Genomic DNA, 15,455 nt, shown 5'->3' on the forward strand with positions numbered 1-15,455 from the left:
TTTCTTCAATAAACCATTCATAAAAATTGCGATAAGAAGCATTTACATCTCCCAACGATCTATTGAATTATTTACGTTTTATTTCTAATATTTTATAATATTTCATTACAGACTTGTATATACATACAAAAAAAGAACAATAATAATTGAAGATCAAAAAGTCACCATAGTTACTGTGTACGTTTTATTTTTTATCGAATAATTGTTTAATTGTTTATTTTTATCTCAAAAGTTAATAATTTACACGATTATGTAATAATATAATGTTACAATATAAATGATGTACATAGAATAAATACAATAAAATTTGCGCGTGTTGTAACATTATAAAAAGAGAGCGATTTTACTTTTTCATCTACATGAAATGTTTCAAATATCACGAAATATAATAAAATTTATTTAATTTCTTCTTATTACATTTTTAATTTATCAAATATAATATCTATGCCACTTATAACTAATCATGCACATATAGTTTCAATACCGCAAGTTATATCAGATAGATTAGAGGTGATTTGAATGCCAGTATAGGACAATGACTTCAATGCCTGCATCTATTGAGAAAGGTACGCTCTCATGCCATTCGTCTTTTACGTAAATTATTTTTTATCTTTCAGATATAAAAATTAAGTCAACGAAAAAATCTCTGCATATGATCTTTGTGATCTTTAATTTTATAAACAAAGCTTTATTGATCAAAGAAAATTTTCAAGAGTTTTAATTGTGTGTAGGATCGAAATTTTCTCATTTTCACGAATGACTAAGAAATTCCAAGACAAGTACGTTATTCCGTAAATTCGTACCATTGTCACGAAATAAAATACCGTACATGATTATATACGGTATATCTTTTGTCGTTACCGTTACAATCGAGACCAAGTTGCACTTCCTGCTAACTCCACAGGAATACAAATTGGCAACTTGACACGATGGCTAGTTTGTAACCGAATCTTCTCTCGTATTTTCTCTGTAAATAATAGTTGAAAATCCTAATACTGATATATATCGCAGGATAATGTATATGTTACTCGAGCAGCATTTTATTACACAGAATCGTGATATAAGAATCCTGCTGATCCTTTTACCATTCTTTCAATGTTTAACTATAGAACAGGTGGTTAGCCTTTTGGCAAAAAGATATCTGTACATAAAATTCTTAAAAATAAATATTCCAGAAACGTGAACGTTTAAACGATTAAGTTGAAAATTCAAAAAGTCATGAAACTTCGTATGCAAGTGGTATAGATCATTCATAATACAAACTTACTTTTCATTGCTACGATAATGCAAATTATAGAGATTGAATCACCTCTTGAAGAAAATACAGAGCCTTCTTGTGAATTATCGAGAGAATAGTGAGAGATATCAAAAGTTATTATGTTTAAATTATTATTCATATATACTTCATACCACTTTCAATTATTATATAAAATTCTTTGAATCACATTAATACCAATAACCTTGTACTACTCAGTATAAATTCGTACACTTATTTAAATAGCACTATCATATATGCGGTAATTTTATTCGATATACATACTTGCCTAACACCTAAAACCATAAACATGCTTATTTTCAAAAGAGAGAGAGAGAAATAGAACTTTTTCTTATTAGAATAATCGCACGAAGTCGATCACAAGAAATTAAAAAATAATACAAAAACCAACCATACGTGACGTAAAGCACGTGAAGGCATACTAATCCCCTATGCCGTTGAAGTAGTGGTAGCATAATTTAGAAGCTATTATAGAACATCATCTTCAATCTTGTTGCGTCATGATAATACTTTCCCCGGTTGTGTCGACCTTGCTCGTCTTTTTCCTTTCGTGCCCGTTTGGTTTCTGGCCGGATGTGAATCAGTTCGGAATCGACGATACGTCGATTCGCAAAGGTCGCCTGTACCCGGTAAGGGTTAACGAACGTATCCCGATAGGATAAAATCGACGTCGAAAAAATGTTTACGAAGGTCCTACCGAAGGACGCGGCCGTGTTATGGCATTCTTCGGCTGCATTCTTTCCAGCCTCTAAAAAACGATAGATGGAACCAAAGTAAGGATACTAAACACACATATAGCTTGCATACAAAGTTGGGCTTTATGAGAAGCATAATGAGCGGAGATTAATGTGTATCACGTGAAATACGTTAAAATGTTTCTGGAATTAGATACCGATAAATGTAGGACTTTTCAATTCTTCAACGATGAATTAAAATGGTGTGATAAAACATAATGCTAACATGTTTTTAAAGTTAGCAGTGATTGGTACGATAAACTGACTGTGTAATATTCCACATTGTAGAACAGAATTACTACCATCTATGATCAGAGTTTTAAAATATATTGTATTGTATATCGATTGCAGCTTTCTACTTTAATCTAGATAGATAAAATTATCGAAATACGCACATATAGATATGTAACTTTGAAATTACAGAACATTAATGAAACTAGAGGATCCTTATGTAACATATTTGTCTAAAATATAAAATATAGAATTCGGATATTGGGATTCTATTACTTTCTAGCTAATGAAAATATGGAAAAATTACAATATATATATAATAATAATAATAAACACAAAAATAATATCAAAGCAATTTTGTGATTAATGATTATTCAAAAACTGTATCTTTTCACTAATTTCGTTATATCCGTGAAAGAAAAGAGATCAAGATTATCTACAGAAGAAAATAATTCGTTTTATAAGAATCTCTTTTATTCGTAGGATGCAAAAGAGCCTCGACTCGAGGGGCTCGGCTCGGCGTCGAAAACACTGCCTCCCGGTTCTAAAATCGTTGCGAAAGATCGTTGATCCTCACTAGCGACCTTCGCGAAGATACAAGAAAGGTCGTACCCGGACGTTCTCAAATTTTTCCTAAAACCCGTCCCCGCGGTTTTTCTAAGTATCGGCTCCCTCTCGTTGATCGTCACAAAGACGTGTACACGAGAAAAGAGGCAGAGGAGAAGTCACAGAACAGAAAGGAGAGGGAAAGATCGCGATGGCCTCGACGTGCCAGCTCCGCCTCGCGAGGCTCGCAGCCACCAAGTGAAAGTAGGATTTTGCTTTCTACCCGTGGCCAGTGACAAACGTGCCGTGCTCGCGAACTCGTCTCTTTTCTTCTGCGAGGATGTGCCCGCTCGTCGCTGCTCGATAAATCAACGGGCTCAAACACAACGTGACGAAAAAGGTTCGCGAATTTCAGCGTCGTTACGATGACAGTGTTGCACTGACAGTCGGGCGAACTGCCTCGAAATCGTGCCGATACGAAAAAGTGCGCGGTGTGAACAAGTGGCCAGGAGAGGATGTCGAGACACAAAACGAACGATAACCGTTTCGTCGACATGATTCTGACGTTTCTAATTCTCGGCTACGCCTTCGTGCCAACGAACTGTCAACAAGGTATGTTTTTTCCGAAAATACCCGCGCAAGAAGTACCCCTTTGAAGCGACGAATTTGAGTGTACGATCCTATTTCGCGTTCCGACCGAGAGGGCGCGCTGCTGAGATCCGCGCGATCCTTTCATGGATAAAGCATACAGAGTAAATGCGAACGTCCCCGTGGACATATGCGTCGTGGGAGATTTATGGGATTCCAGGTTGTCCGGTTGAATTTTTACTGCACTGCAAAGGGCTTCTTCGGATTCTTCGAAGTATATTGTTACCGGGTGATTTATGGGCTGCCATGGACTTCGAAGTTTGTTCAAGAAACCACTGAAAGGTCCCGTTTGATTTTGACAACGTAATACCAGTGGAATGTGTAGGTGGTATTTATGTAACCCACAGAGTCGACGATGTATGACTGTCACGATTCACTGGGCACGGTAGTCTTTCTCGCTTAATTCGTATTCTTTGTCGTTTCTACGACCGGCAAAATTTTCAGTTAATCGTCCCTGTCAAATATCAATGCATCGGTGAAAATTGGATGAAAAAGTCACATAAATTAGGACTTGAATTTTATGGTAACAAATATTGCGATAGTATGAACGATGTTTCGTAGGTTACTATCCTTTGTTAATTGTCGTAACTTTGTTTAATAAGCAAAGCATAACAATTTCGTAACAAAGCCTTACTCGTTGCGTAATAGTAAGATGAATAGATTGAAGATATAGCGATGTTCGCATGAATGGTACGCGAAAATTTTCTTGAATCATAACTAGGAATAACGCAATACATTTCATGCACTCCGGCCTTAAACCTGCGGACAGGATAAACGGTGGATGACCGCTGTGCAATACTAGATAGTTTGAATTCGTGACCTGGTACATTGCGATACAATACGCAATACAATAGAACTGCAATTCTATACGAGTGTTACGTACAATCGCGTACCACGATAACGCAATTGAAACTCCATTGTTGCCTGTAATAACAACTTCGGCTCGAACGATTATCGTGATTCCCTAAAACGGATATATCTAATTTAAAATTATGGCAAATGACAAAATCGACGTGATTCCATGCATATAATATTTCAATTATCGTTTATTGTGTAATAGCCATAAAGAAGAGTATCGAAATAACAATCAACGCGAAATCTATAGACGCACAGTATTATTCATACTCTATGCTAAAATGAAAAATAAATTTTAAAATAAATGTTATTTGATTCGTTCTATATCCCTACGGGTTAATTGCTTGATATTAATCGGATCACGAATTAAAATAATCAGATTGAAAAGTAAGAGATTTCATTAATTTGTAATGCAAAGTATGTTCAATGACAGTAAAATTGCTTGCCTTTCTTTCGTTTGCTTATTTCGACCTTTTTAATGATAGAAAAAATGAAAAGAAACGATTATCAATTTGTTATTCAAATTAGAATTCTAAAAATAATAATTCGAATCACTGGTAATAAGATGCGTTCTGTTTGTAGCGTGCGGGTTTCCCCGCGCCTCTTTCTTCATTTCAAATTCTGGAATTTACCGTACAGACAGAAATCAATGAATTTAGAAACGTAAACACCAACCGAATAACCATTTCACACGAAACAATTTAGTTTTCATGCATCATTGTTCTAGCTTTGAAGGCTAGTTAAAAATATTAATCGATCAGACACGAATTAATAGTAAATTTAGATCTCAAATGTATCGATATTCGCATTGTAAGCGTGCAAGAACAAATAGTTTTCATGTAAATGATTTCCATGAAATACGACACGGTTTCGTCGTGCATCTCGTGACCTCGCTCTTTTCACTGAGTTTAAATAATACTCATCTCACAGATCTCGTAATAGATCAGATTTTTTTGAAATCACGTAACTGGATTTATCACGTTAATCATCAGATCGGAATAGGTAACCCCATGATGATCAAGACACGAACGAAACCTGGTGCTCGAATATCTCAGTTTCCCAGAAAAGATCAATGACACAATACCATTGACGAGCAACGTATAAAATACATTATTAAAGCGCGATTTCTACCATACTATAAATAGTGTTACGAGATTAATAAGGCGACTGATTTACCTTCTTTCCCAGTTGAGTCATTAACCTTGAAAAAGAAACTTCTTTAGAGAAAGTTTCTGCCAATATGCATAGCAATATCGATCGTGCATTTTCTTGCTTCTTGCTTCCGAACTGTTCATCATGGTCATCCTAAATCTTAGAAGTAAACTGCAGATATTTATGCATATATTCTTACAAATGTTACAATTTCACAGATGTAAATAAATACAAGATATAGATAATGTCTAAAAATGTATAAAATGCCTAAAGCGTGGTACTGGTTATAATATTTAGTAACTGAAACAGATCTATGATTCGTGACCGGCAGGCGAATTTTCAGCCGCCACCCCTGTGGTAGTTGTATTGTTTATCTCAGCATGGTTCTGGTAATTCGGAATTCATCTAAAACTATAAGTACATAGACACATACATACCTCGTGTAGATAATACCTCAACCGTTCACAAAATTTATTGTTATTCATTCTGCGTGTAATCTCTATGATAAGTACCGAGATAATTACAGTATCTATCAGTGTCTTTGAGTCGATAGCAGAAGCCACCGGACCTTAGAGTACTAGAGCCTTTAGCAGAAAACATGTGCATTGTTTTAACCAAAAAGTAATCGCTAACAACACTGATAGTTGAATGCGACTTTAAATGAAAACAAAAATCTACATTTAAAAATTTGTTAACGTCGAATTCGAAGTTTTTTAAATATTGATCGCGAAGAAAGTACTTACTGTATGTACTTCCGCAAACAAACAAACAGGTTAATAAGAGAGAATTAATAGCAACCTGGCTCTGAAGTTCGCCATTAATCACGTCTACACTCGGTTGGTAGAACTGGAACATCGCGTATCAGGAATCTGCATTAATTGCGTGGCGCTATAATAACGGTGTGTTCGCTTAAGGAAAGTGCGTATCGAGCGCCGAATCTTTGACGAGGCGCGTTTCTCGTTTAGGCTTCGTTTTCACTAGGATTGTAGGCCAGAAAATGGCACGGTCGTGTGACCGTTTCGTTGCGTGCAGACGCGAATCTTTCGCCTTTTACATTCGCGTCGGATAAGGAAAGTCACGGTACAATAAGCATGGAACGTGTTATTTCAAAATATCGTCATGCCGCACAGATAGACGCAGTTCTATGACCCGCGCCTGTATGTAGATGCATTATCTGATGGGAGAGAGGGCGCAAGGCGGTTTTAATCGGTTTGAAATCGTGCGAGGTCAAACCACTCGTTTATACGTTTATTCGAGACGAACGGATAAAGGCGTGGTAAAATGTCGCTAAGGTATGCATTTATAATATTTGCGATGAAAGAAATATTAATAAAGTTGCATGGTTACTCTCAATCACAATTGCATATTGTGAATAGTACTACTAGTTATTGGTTAATAAAGAAATGAAAAATACGATCGAAAACATCGATCTATGTCTATATATACATATATATATATATGTATCTTCCAGTAAAAGTATTTTTTATAAAATCGTTGAGGTTTTGATTCATGTATCATGGAATTAAGATGAAAGTTGATGATTTTATGATGCTGCAGCTGTGGGAGAAATTGCATGTGACATATCGAACTGTGAAGAAAGTCGAATCATCAAAATGCTCGAACGAGATTGGAGAATTTCATAAATCTTGTAACGTGGAAATTTCACCTGACACGTAAAAAGCGTCGAAAATAAAATACGAGCTGTAATAAATTCATTTGACCAAAAAAGGTAATGCTATATTATTAAACGACTTACTGTTTGAATAATAGTAAATTTAGGAAAAGTAACGATAGTAGCAATAAGGTAGCAATAAATTTTGTAGCGCGAAGAAAAAGACGCGATCGATACTTTGGCAAGTACCGCGAGTTAAGAATTCGTGTGAACGTATGAGCAAAGAGTAGACGCGATCAAGTCGAAGGACGATTGAAAGGAGAACGGCTGCACTCGGCCTATTATTTATACATATACAACTTCGTTGCCTAAGCTTGGCACGCGCGACTTCTCGCTCCTTTCGTGCACGTACACCCGTTAGAATTCAAGCAAACACTTCCTGCTGTCTCGATCGTGAAAGTATCAAACAACTTCCACTGAAAATACGAACTGGTATTGGCCATATAAGCGATTTCGAATTACGTCAATAGTTCGATGAATTTGCCAACAACCGGTCGAGACAGCTGAGAATATCGCCTCCGGTTCAGCATCAGTGGCGGAAACCGTATGACATATGAGCGAGTTCCGGCAAAAGAACACAGATACGGAAAAACATTGATCACGTAAGTCACGATAACTTAGAATTGCGTTAAATGCGAATGACGAATCTACGATGAATTGTACTATGATTACACGCGCATTTTATAGAAAATTTGAATTAGTGGTATATAATTTTGAATAGCGTTGAATGTCGACAAACGAATAGTCGAGCGTCGATTTGTATTTTTAAACAGATAAATTCTCAATTTCGATGAGGATAATCTTACGTCCGTTCTACAATTTGCAACAGTATGCGGTTCAAAAAAGGCCGCGTTATCATGAAATTGGATACACGATGCGAAGTAACGTATTTCCATTGACAGTTAATCACGTAGCACTTACCGCAAGCTTTCGCGCGTTATGCTTTTAATAGCTCAATAATTTATAACGCGAGGTGGGAAACGCAATCGCTAAACTGTGTCGTTCGATCTTGATCGATATTTACATAAAATTCTTATCGATCGAGGTAATAGATAGATCGGGGTATCTTACAATTCTTGCATTGATTATTAAAGATCGATGATACGAAATAAGTATACGCGTGTCTGATTAAAATACTTAAAGTAAATAGTATCGCACGGTATTTAATTATTTATTTTGACAAATTATTATTTAATTCGTAAAAAATAAATGAAACAAAAGTATAGGAAATTGGATCTCGAGAAATTGGACAAATGTCTTTTTAAGTGACTCAAATTATTTCGACAGACCATTCGTGGCGAACAATTAAATTACATAAACAACAATACAGGATAAAACGCATTCTCAGATAATTTGTGCATTTCTAGAGTTTCTCTCCTAAAACGAAACACGAGACTACAGATAGGACCTGAGCTCGAAAAGCGCAAGTGAACTTTGTTAACCAGCGAATAAAACGGCACGTAAGTTTGCGAATTTGGCGGTGAGAAATCAAATTACACGGCAACAAACGAATCGTAAGAAAACCAGTGCAATTAACGCATTCGAGTAGCGTAACCACGCCTTAATTTATATTCCCGCTCGGATTTCAAAGGCCTAGAGCCTCGTCGACTCCATCACGGACACACCCACGGAACTATTCCACTTACGACATTTACCACTGATACAACCCTTTTCAAGAGTATCCCGCGTTGCTGCAGCTCGGAATATTTCAGCCACTCTCCGTAGAAAATATTATTCGCCTCTGCTTGGCAAAACCATCGTAAACCGAGTTTATGCACTCGTAATATATATTTTGCGATACGAATAGGGTGTTAAGTAGAGGTCTAAAGACACAGTGAGCATACTATAATGGGTATATTATTTGACGAAGCAGAAGATGTTTGATATTCAAGCTGGAGTTACAGTGTAAAAGACGGTAAAAAATATGAAAATATACGAAGGAATGTTAATAGGGGGATAATTTTAATTTTGGGGGATTTTTATTTTATTATTATTTATTTTATAGCACGAAAGGATCTGTGAATGAAAAACAACGGTAGGATCATTGAATAGCGTAAGTATTAATTTCGGAGTATTTTGTTCAAAAAAGGCAATGATACTTTGAAGTTCAGCGGTACCTACTATGAGAATAAATAGCGGAACTAACGTTGCTAATAAAACGAGGAGAAACTAGACCAGAGTAGAGCTCCTCTTTTGCACGAAGGCTGTAAAAAATTACAGGATATGCAAATACATTTAACACGTTGCATTTCTTTCAACTCAGAAAGTTGAATTGCTTTACAAACGGAGGAAATCGTTTCCTTATTATTTGCTTACAATAGCGTATCATGCAATGACATATATAGCGATCGAAGTATCAGTAATAGGTCGAAGATCCTGCAAACATCTAATTTACTTAATTTCATAGTTTATTTATTTAATGTATTTTTATTCGTAACTTATTTCGGATAAAAGAAAGTTTCGTCATCGTGGAATACGAAAGTAGAGCGTACTTTTTCTAATCGAAAACTAGAAAAAGGAGAACATCGATGTAGCTAAGGTCTCGCGCGAGAGAATCGTGCGGATTATTGCTCTGTTTTGAATAAAAATTAACTTCGATCCCCTTTGAGATAAAAACGGAAAACATTTCTACCAATCGAAAGTCGGGAGAAGTCGGACGTAAACATATATCGTCGTATTAACTACAATACGATGATAATTGATGCTAATAGAATCGTTGATTTTCAAAGAACTTGGATTAAACTTTTGCGAGAGATATCCCAGTAAGTAAATTATTGTACGAGTATTAATTACGCGCATTTACAATTGCGTACGTTAAAAATTAATTAATCGTATTTCATTGCATCGTGCCTCGATATATCGAATCCTCTTGGATCTTCGATCTTTACTCATCAAAAAAAAAAAGAAAAAAAAATTGAAAACTCACGATCTTTATATTATGCATAAGCATACATTAAGTAAGAATTGTGTTAATCTGTGGTCTTCGAAGCAGAATAATTACGGTAGAAGTCAAATTACGTAAGATATTGTAACAGCATATATCTTACATATTCAAGAATTGTAACATGAAACTTTAAATGGTTATTTAATAACGCAGTGCGGCAGGAAGTTGGAGTCGAGTTTTCCGCGACTAGTCGAGAAAATAAAGTGGACTGTTTCTCGATGCAAAGGACATTACAAAACGCAAAGAAACAATGCTGGAAAGCGTCTTCGCTTTCTTTCGGAAACGATCCGGACAGTTTCTCACGGAACGTGCTAGTTAAGTCCGTGAAAGAGCAACTATGATCTATACATGATTATGCGAATCGAGCGCACCCACTTTTCATTTTCGGTGTTCCGATTTTCATTCGTCCGAATCGTTTAGTTTCTTTTCTAAATCATAACTTTATTTTTGCTATCGTGCGCGGTACGCTAGATTTTATACCCAAAGGTTGCCACTTATCTTTAAGTTATTAGGTATATTTATTCTAAAATTAAAAGTATTTATGCAGAAAATTCGAATGGAATTCGTGAAATCTCATATCGAATCAACCAATTTCCTTTCAAGGATCGGCCGAATCGTGGGACAAATTATCGCGTCTTATACCAACGAATTCGGTGTACGAACAACAGGACAAGAATGCATCTCCTGTCAATAATCCAGCGGAAACGCTATTACGCTCCTTGGACGAAAACAATGTCATGGAGACATCAAAAACGATTGGAAAGAAGAACAATCACGAAGAGGATGTAGACGAGGAAGTTTACGAAGACGAGTACGAAGTTGAAACCGATCCAAAAACGGAACACGAAACTTTGAAATTTCCTAAAATCACCGATTCCACTAATGCAAAATACGAAAAAGCTCCGTCAGAGTTAACCGCTCAGACGGAAGACATGTCCAGAGACGAAGATTATGTGGAAGACCCTTCGACGAGTCAGTACGACACGTACAATTACTACAACGACGATTACTCAAGTCCTAATCGGTCACGATACCGGGCCGCAGGTAAGATAATTTGAAAATTACTCAAATTTTTAAGCTCAAATTAAAAAGTTATTAACACATAACTTTTAAATTTTAATAACTATTAAGAGTTTGAAAACGATTCAAATTTCGCAACAATGTTGCGTCCTTTCTTTGCGTTCGCTCTTACTTACAATTAGCCTGACAAATATTCTTTGATAAGCCAAACGTAATAAGCAGCATGCTTTGTTATATACTTTCCTTAACTCTAATCCTTTTAAAGTTCTCCTACTTGCAAAGAAATGCCACGAAAGAGCGTTGACGGATATTTCTCATCGAACAAAGTTAAATTCTCGACTACTATTAAATACTCGAAATCTACTTTACTTTTCGGGTAGATCGTATAATCGTGTAAAATGTGATACGAATGGAATTCCAAAAATTAATAATTTCCTAACGCGATCCTTTACGCGACACAATCCTCGATTTAATGTGGAAAGACTCTGGCTGGAACAAGATTATATATAAACTTTAATAGAAATCGACTCGATTAAATTATATAACTTTCAAATAGCGATTCGAAAGACCATAGGAAATCGATTATCTGCCATCGTAACGCAAAATCAAGGCGCAGCCACCTTTTAAGCTGCCTTCTTTCATGATATAACGCCACAGTATCAAATAATTATTATCTTTGTAGACGGGTTCTACGTTATGTAAGCTCCTTTCGTCACCTGGCAAGGAAAGTCCCGTGCGTGGACAGAAAGAAACGAGACCACCGACCATGTTGTCTGTAAAAACAAGATTTTTGAAATTTTGCAGAGGACGAACACGCTCGCGACTATCCGGATGCGGAGGAAGAAGAAGCGGAGCCGGAGGAACATGGAGAACAAAAAGGAGGAGGAGGAGAAGAAGAAGAAGAAGAAGAAGAAGAAGGAGAGGAAGAAGAAGATGGGAAGAAACCACAAGACAACGACTATGATACGTCAGAGGAAGAGGAAGAATATTTCGATTCTCACCACGTTGCGAACGTAAACGATTCTTCGTCCGACCTGTTCGAAGAAAAGGATCTAGACACGCCAATTTCAACGACCAACAACGAGGAGGGTTCCTCGATGGAAGGTAGCGACAAAACTTTTGCCTTTCTCGGCCCACCAGAGTCGAGAATAAATTCCTCCGTTGATAGTTCCATCTTGATCGGAGGAGCCATAGTGTCGGTAGTAACGACGAAAAGCGTCGTCAATGGCACGATTTCCGTTCCAACCACATCCTCCCCGACTACTACCGAACAAGTTGTCGCGCCACCCTCCTCCACTTCTATGGTAATCACGGAACAACCTGTAACAGCGATAACAACCGAGGATACGTCTCGAATATTAGCTTCGGTTCAAACGAGTCGTAGCATATCCGGCGCTCGATTCTTGCCGTTTCCTGTAATAGATCGTATCGAACCGATCGGCCATAGCAGCGAGAAGAAAACTTCGCCACCTGCAGAGTCCACGGAAAGCATTATCGATAAATTGGACAGGGTACAGTCGGAATTGTCCAGCGGTTTTCTCGCCGGTGGCTTCCGAACTGCCGGTAATTCCCTTCAGTTGGACGTTTTGAACGAAAGAGACAGGAATAATCGCAGAAGGTATACTACTACCGCTAAGACGCCGGTCATTAGCAAGTTTGTACCGCGAAGATACAACGATAAGAGAAACGATCATGCTACGCCGAAGCCGAAGATCGAAACGACGCTTGATAGTTTGGAAGGATTGTTACCGCGTGATTACGTTACGAGGAGTTCGTCGACGATGTCGACGCTTCCGAAGACTGGATTTAGGTTGGTGATAGTTCAGAATATTCAGTTTTTATAAATACACGAGCATTTCTTCGCTTCATTCTAAATTAATATTTTTATAGCGTTTTTTTAAGCGTATAAAGATTTATATATGTATATTTGTATGACTATAAATGTCGCAGTTAGTTCTCATTGTCAATTTAATAGAGATAAATATATAATGTAGAGTAACACAGAGTATGATTAATGATCTTTAGATGGCCGACAAAGAGCACAACTAGCACAACAGCAGAACCAACCACGACTCAACTCGCATCGACTGCCTCCATTGCCATGGCGAAAAAACCTAAAACCAACGTGATTGTTCAAGACATAAGTGCCTTTTTACCACCCGGATACAAATTGAAGAAAGAGGACTCAACTGTTACAGAAAGCTCCCTGTTAAAGGATATTCTGGCGAAATCTAAGGTCGATATATCGTCGTTGTTACCGGCGGATTATAACAAAAAGAGGAACGAGGATGACATAGCAACAATGACGACAACAGCGAAAAGTATAGGCGTTTCGTCAGAGAAATCACCAGCTGAGAAAACGATTCAGGATTTGTTCGCTAAATCCAAAGTTGACATTTCTTCCTTGTTGCCACGTGATTACGAACAGAAGAGGAAGAATCTTATTTCAGAGCCGGGAGACGTTCATACCGAGAATTTTACCGAATCCAATGTATCTGTGACTACGGAATCCACTTCGTCCACGACGAAGAAATCCGCTGGTTTGAAACTCGTGTTTCCTAGCAGGCCTGGCGGACGGAAAGCAATTAATAAAATCACCACGCCACCCAGTCCTCGAGGTGAAGGACCTGGCACGGTTACGCCGAAAATACACAGAGGATGGCCGATCAGGTGAGTCCCGTAAACTGAATTATTATTTCAACGCAAAGTTGCAGATCAAATTTAAAGTTTCTTTTAAGGAATCAAATTTGAAAGTCAAATATAAATTGAAATTGATATTAAATTGTTGTGTTGATATTAAATTTTCTTTTGTAACTTTTGCAGAGTTACCACAGAATTTACCGGCTGGCCTAGTTCGTCGACTACCCCGATCTCGATAGAAAAGATACTGGAAGCTGCCCGAACCGCAACGATTTCGTCTGCGTCACTAATCCCGATAACAGAAGCAACGTCGAGCACTACGACAACGTCGACTACGACGACAACGCCTCGACCAACCACACCAGGAATTTGCGAGCAAGATTGCGAAGTCGCTGGAACTATAAAGATAATTGGTAATACAAGCTGGGTACCGGAATTGCTTGATCGAAATACTCAAGAATGGCAGAAACTCGCCAATGAAATTGAGCGAGAGGTATTCATATACATATATACATATATATATACTAAATTGGAAAGTGTTTATTTTATAAACATGATGTTCGATAATATTTCCTTTTTATTTTTTAACAGATGAACTTCATATTCTCAAAATCTGCTGTCCTAGCAAAATGGTATAAAAAGATAAGAATCGATTCATTCAGGTAATAATACAGATAAAACTTATGTTAAAATTGATGAAAAACTGATTTATTTATTTCATGAGGAAATTTATAAATTTTAGCGAGGGTAGTATTTTGGTAGATTATTTTGTTGAATTGTCCAACTTGGAGCAAAACGTTAATACGCAGGAATTGAAAGTTATTTTCCACGATTCGTTACGGACTTATAACGCAAACAGGTGGAACGAAACTAAAACGAAAAGTTCGATAAAGCTTGGATCGTTCACAATCGATCCGAAATATACGGATTTTGTAGGTATGTTATGTCATTGATAAAGTATTTATTTTATAAAATTAGCATCTTGACTTTTTGTTCAAAAATAATTCCCTTTCAGTGATACCTAAAGTAACAACTCCCCAATACACTGAAGAAGACGATAGATTAGTTCCACAATGGGCAATTGCTGTAATCGTAATTGGTGTTGGTGGATTAGTCTTTATCATTATATTTGGTGTCTCTGTCGTAAGTATTAAATCAGAAGGAGAAACACTAATGTTAATGTAAAATTAATATTCATTACGATATATTTAATCTTTAGTTAATAAATCGTCATAATGCTTCGAAATTGAAACCATCTATATCTACAATTTACGAAGAAGAAGTAGCAAAGAATATTACAGCTAATAGATCTAGTGATTACTCAAAACCGGTACATACGATTTGGACTGACCCAGACGTTTCTTGGAACGACAAGTCTTTCGAATCGACCTCCAACAAGGTAGAATTTTAAAATATTTATATCCCTTTTGAAATCATTTGTAACAAATAATTCTGTAAATATTTATTAAATATAATTATATAAATATTTTATTAATTTCTAGATTCTTGTCGAGAAATCTTTTCAAGACAATAAGAAATATAACATGTACGATAGTTGGAGATCGCAGTGGAACGGTTATTATTACAACGGGTCTCATACTAGCAGTAAATATGGCGGTTACGATAGTACAACAAATTTATCAAGTCGTCATCATCCTGATTACGATACAAATTTTTAAATTTTACGGTAATAAAGTAAAATTTCTATCAACTCTGCTCTCATTTAATTTATTCAGT

General features: G+C 36.7%; 1 protein-coding gene and 1 long non-coding RNA gene across 10 annotated transcripts; one reads left to right on the plus strand and one right to left on the minus strand.

Annotated features, from left to right (window-relative positions):
• Positions 1–549: 549 nt before the first annotated feature.
• LOC100644174 (flocculation protein FLO11) lies at positions 550–15,429 on the plus strand. 8 transcript variants are annotated; one of them, XM_012310736.3, is made up of 13 exons: positions 6,378–6,734; positions 7,000–7,171; positions 7,266–7,716; positions 8,482–8,574; positions 10,662–11,102; positions 11,883–12,888; positions 13,104–13,748; positions 13,902–14,211; positions 14,310–14,380; positions 14,461–14,654; positions 14,734–14,861; positions 14,938–15,117; positions 15,221–15,429. In XM_012310736.3, the coding sequence occupies exons 5-13, from the start codon at positions 10,796–10,798 to the stop codon at positions 15,395–15,397; spliced, it is 3,018 nt and encodes a 1,005-aa protein (XP_012166126.2). In that variant the 5' UTR covers positions 6,378–6,734; positions 7,000–7,171; positions 7,266–7,716; positions 8,482–8,574; positions 10,662–10,795; the 3' UTR covers positions 15,398–15,429. The 8 variants fall into 8 exon arrangements, with proteins under 8 accessions (XP_048263120.1, XP_012166125.2, XP_012166126.2 ...); XM_012310737.3 differs by lacking the exon at positions 8,482–8,574; XM_048407163.1 differs by lacking the exons at positions 6,378–6,734; positions 7,000–7,171; positions 7,266–7,716; positions 8,482–8,574 and adding exons at positions 550–2,049; positions 2,725–3,399.
• On the minus strand, positions 1,138–6,332 carry LOC105665958. Of its 2 annotated transcripts, XR_007224584.1 has the most exons (3): positions 5,467–6,332; positions 4,319–4,399; positions 1,138–4,194 (listed from the first exon to the last, which is right to left on the minus strand). It is a non-coding gene; the product is annotated as an uncharacterized LOC105665958 (long non-coding RNA). The 2 variants fall into 2 exon arrangements; XR_007224583.1 differs by having other exon boundaries at positions 1,138–4,399.
• Positions 15,430–15,455: the final 26 nt, after the last annotated feature.

Source organism: Bombus terrestris, chromosome 7, assembly GCF_910591885.1.
Source record: "Bombus terrestris chromosome 7, iyBomTerr1.2, whole genome shotgun sequence".
In the NCBI taxonomy this organism is placed as follows: Eukaryota; Metazoa; Arthropoda; class Insecta; order Hymenoptera; family Apidae; genus Bombus; species Bombus terrestris.

Coding starts and splice junctions, on each gene's coding strand:
- LOC100644174 (XM_012310735.3), top strand. CDS start 3,303: ATGTCGAGACACAAAACGAACGATAACCGTTTCGTCGACATGATTCTG. Junction 13,749..13,901: donor CACAGAGGATGGCCGATCAG/GTGAGTCCCGTA, acceptor TAACTTTTGCAG/AGTTACCACAGAATTTACCG. Junction 14,381..14,460: donor ATAAGAATCGATTCATTCAG/GTAATAATACAG, acceptor TATAAATTTTAG/CGAGGGTAGTATTTTGGTAG.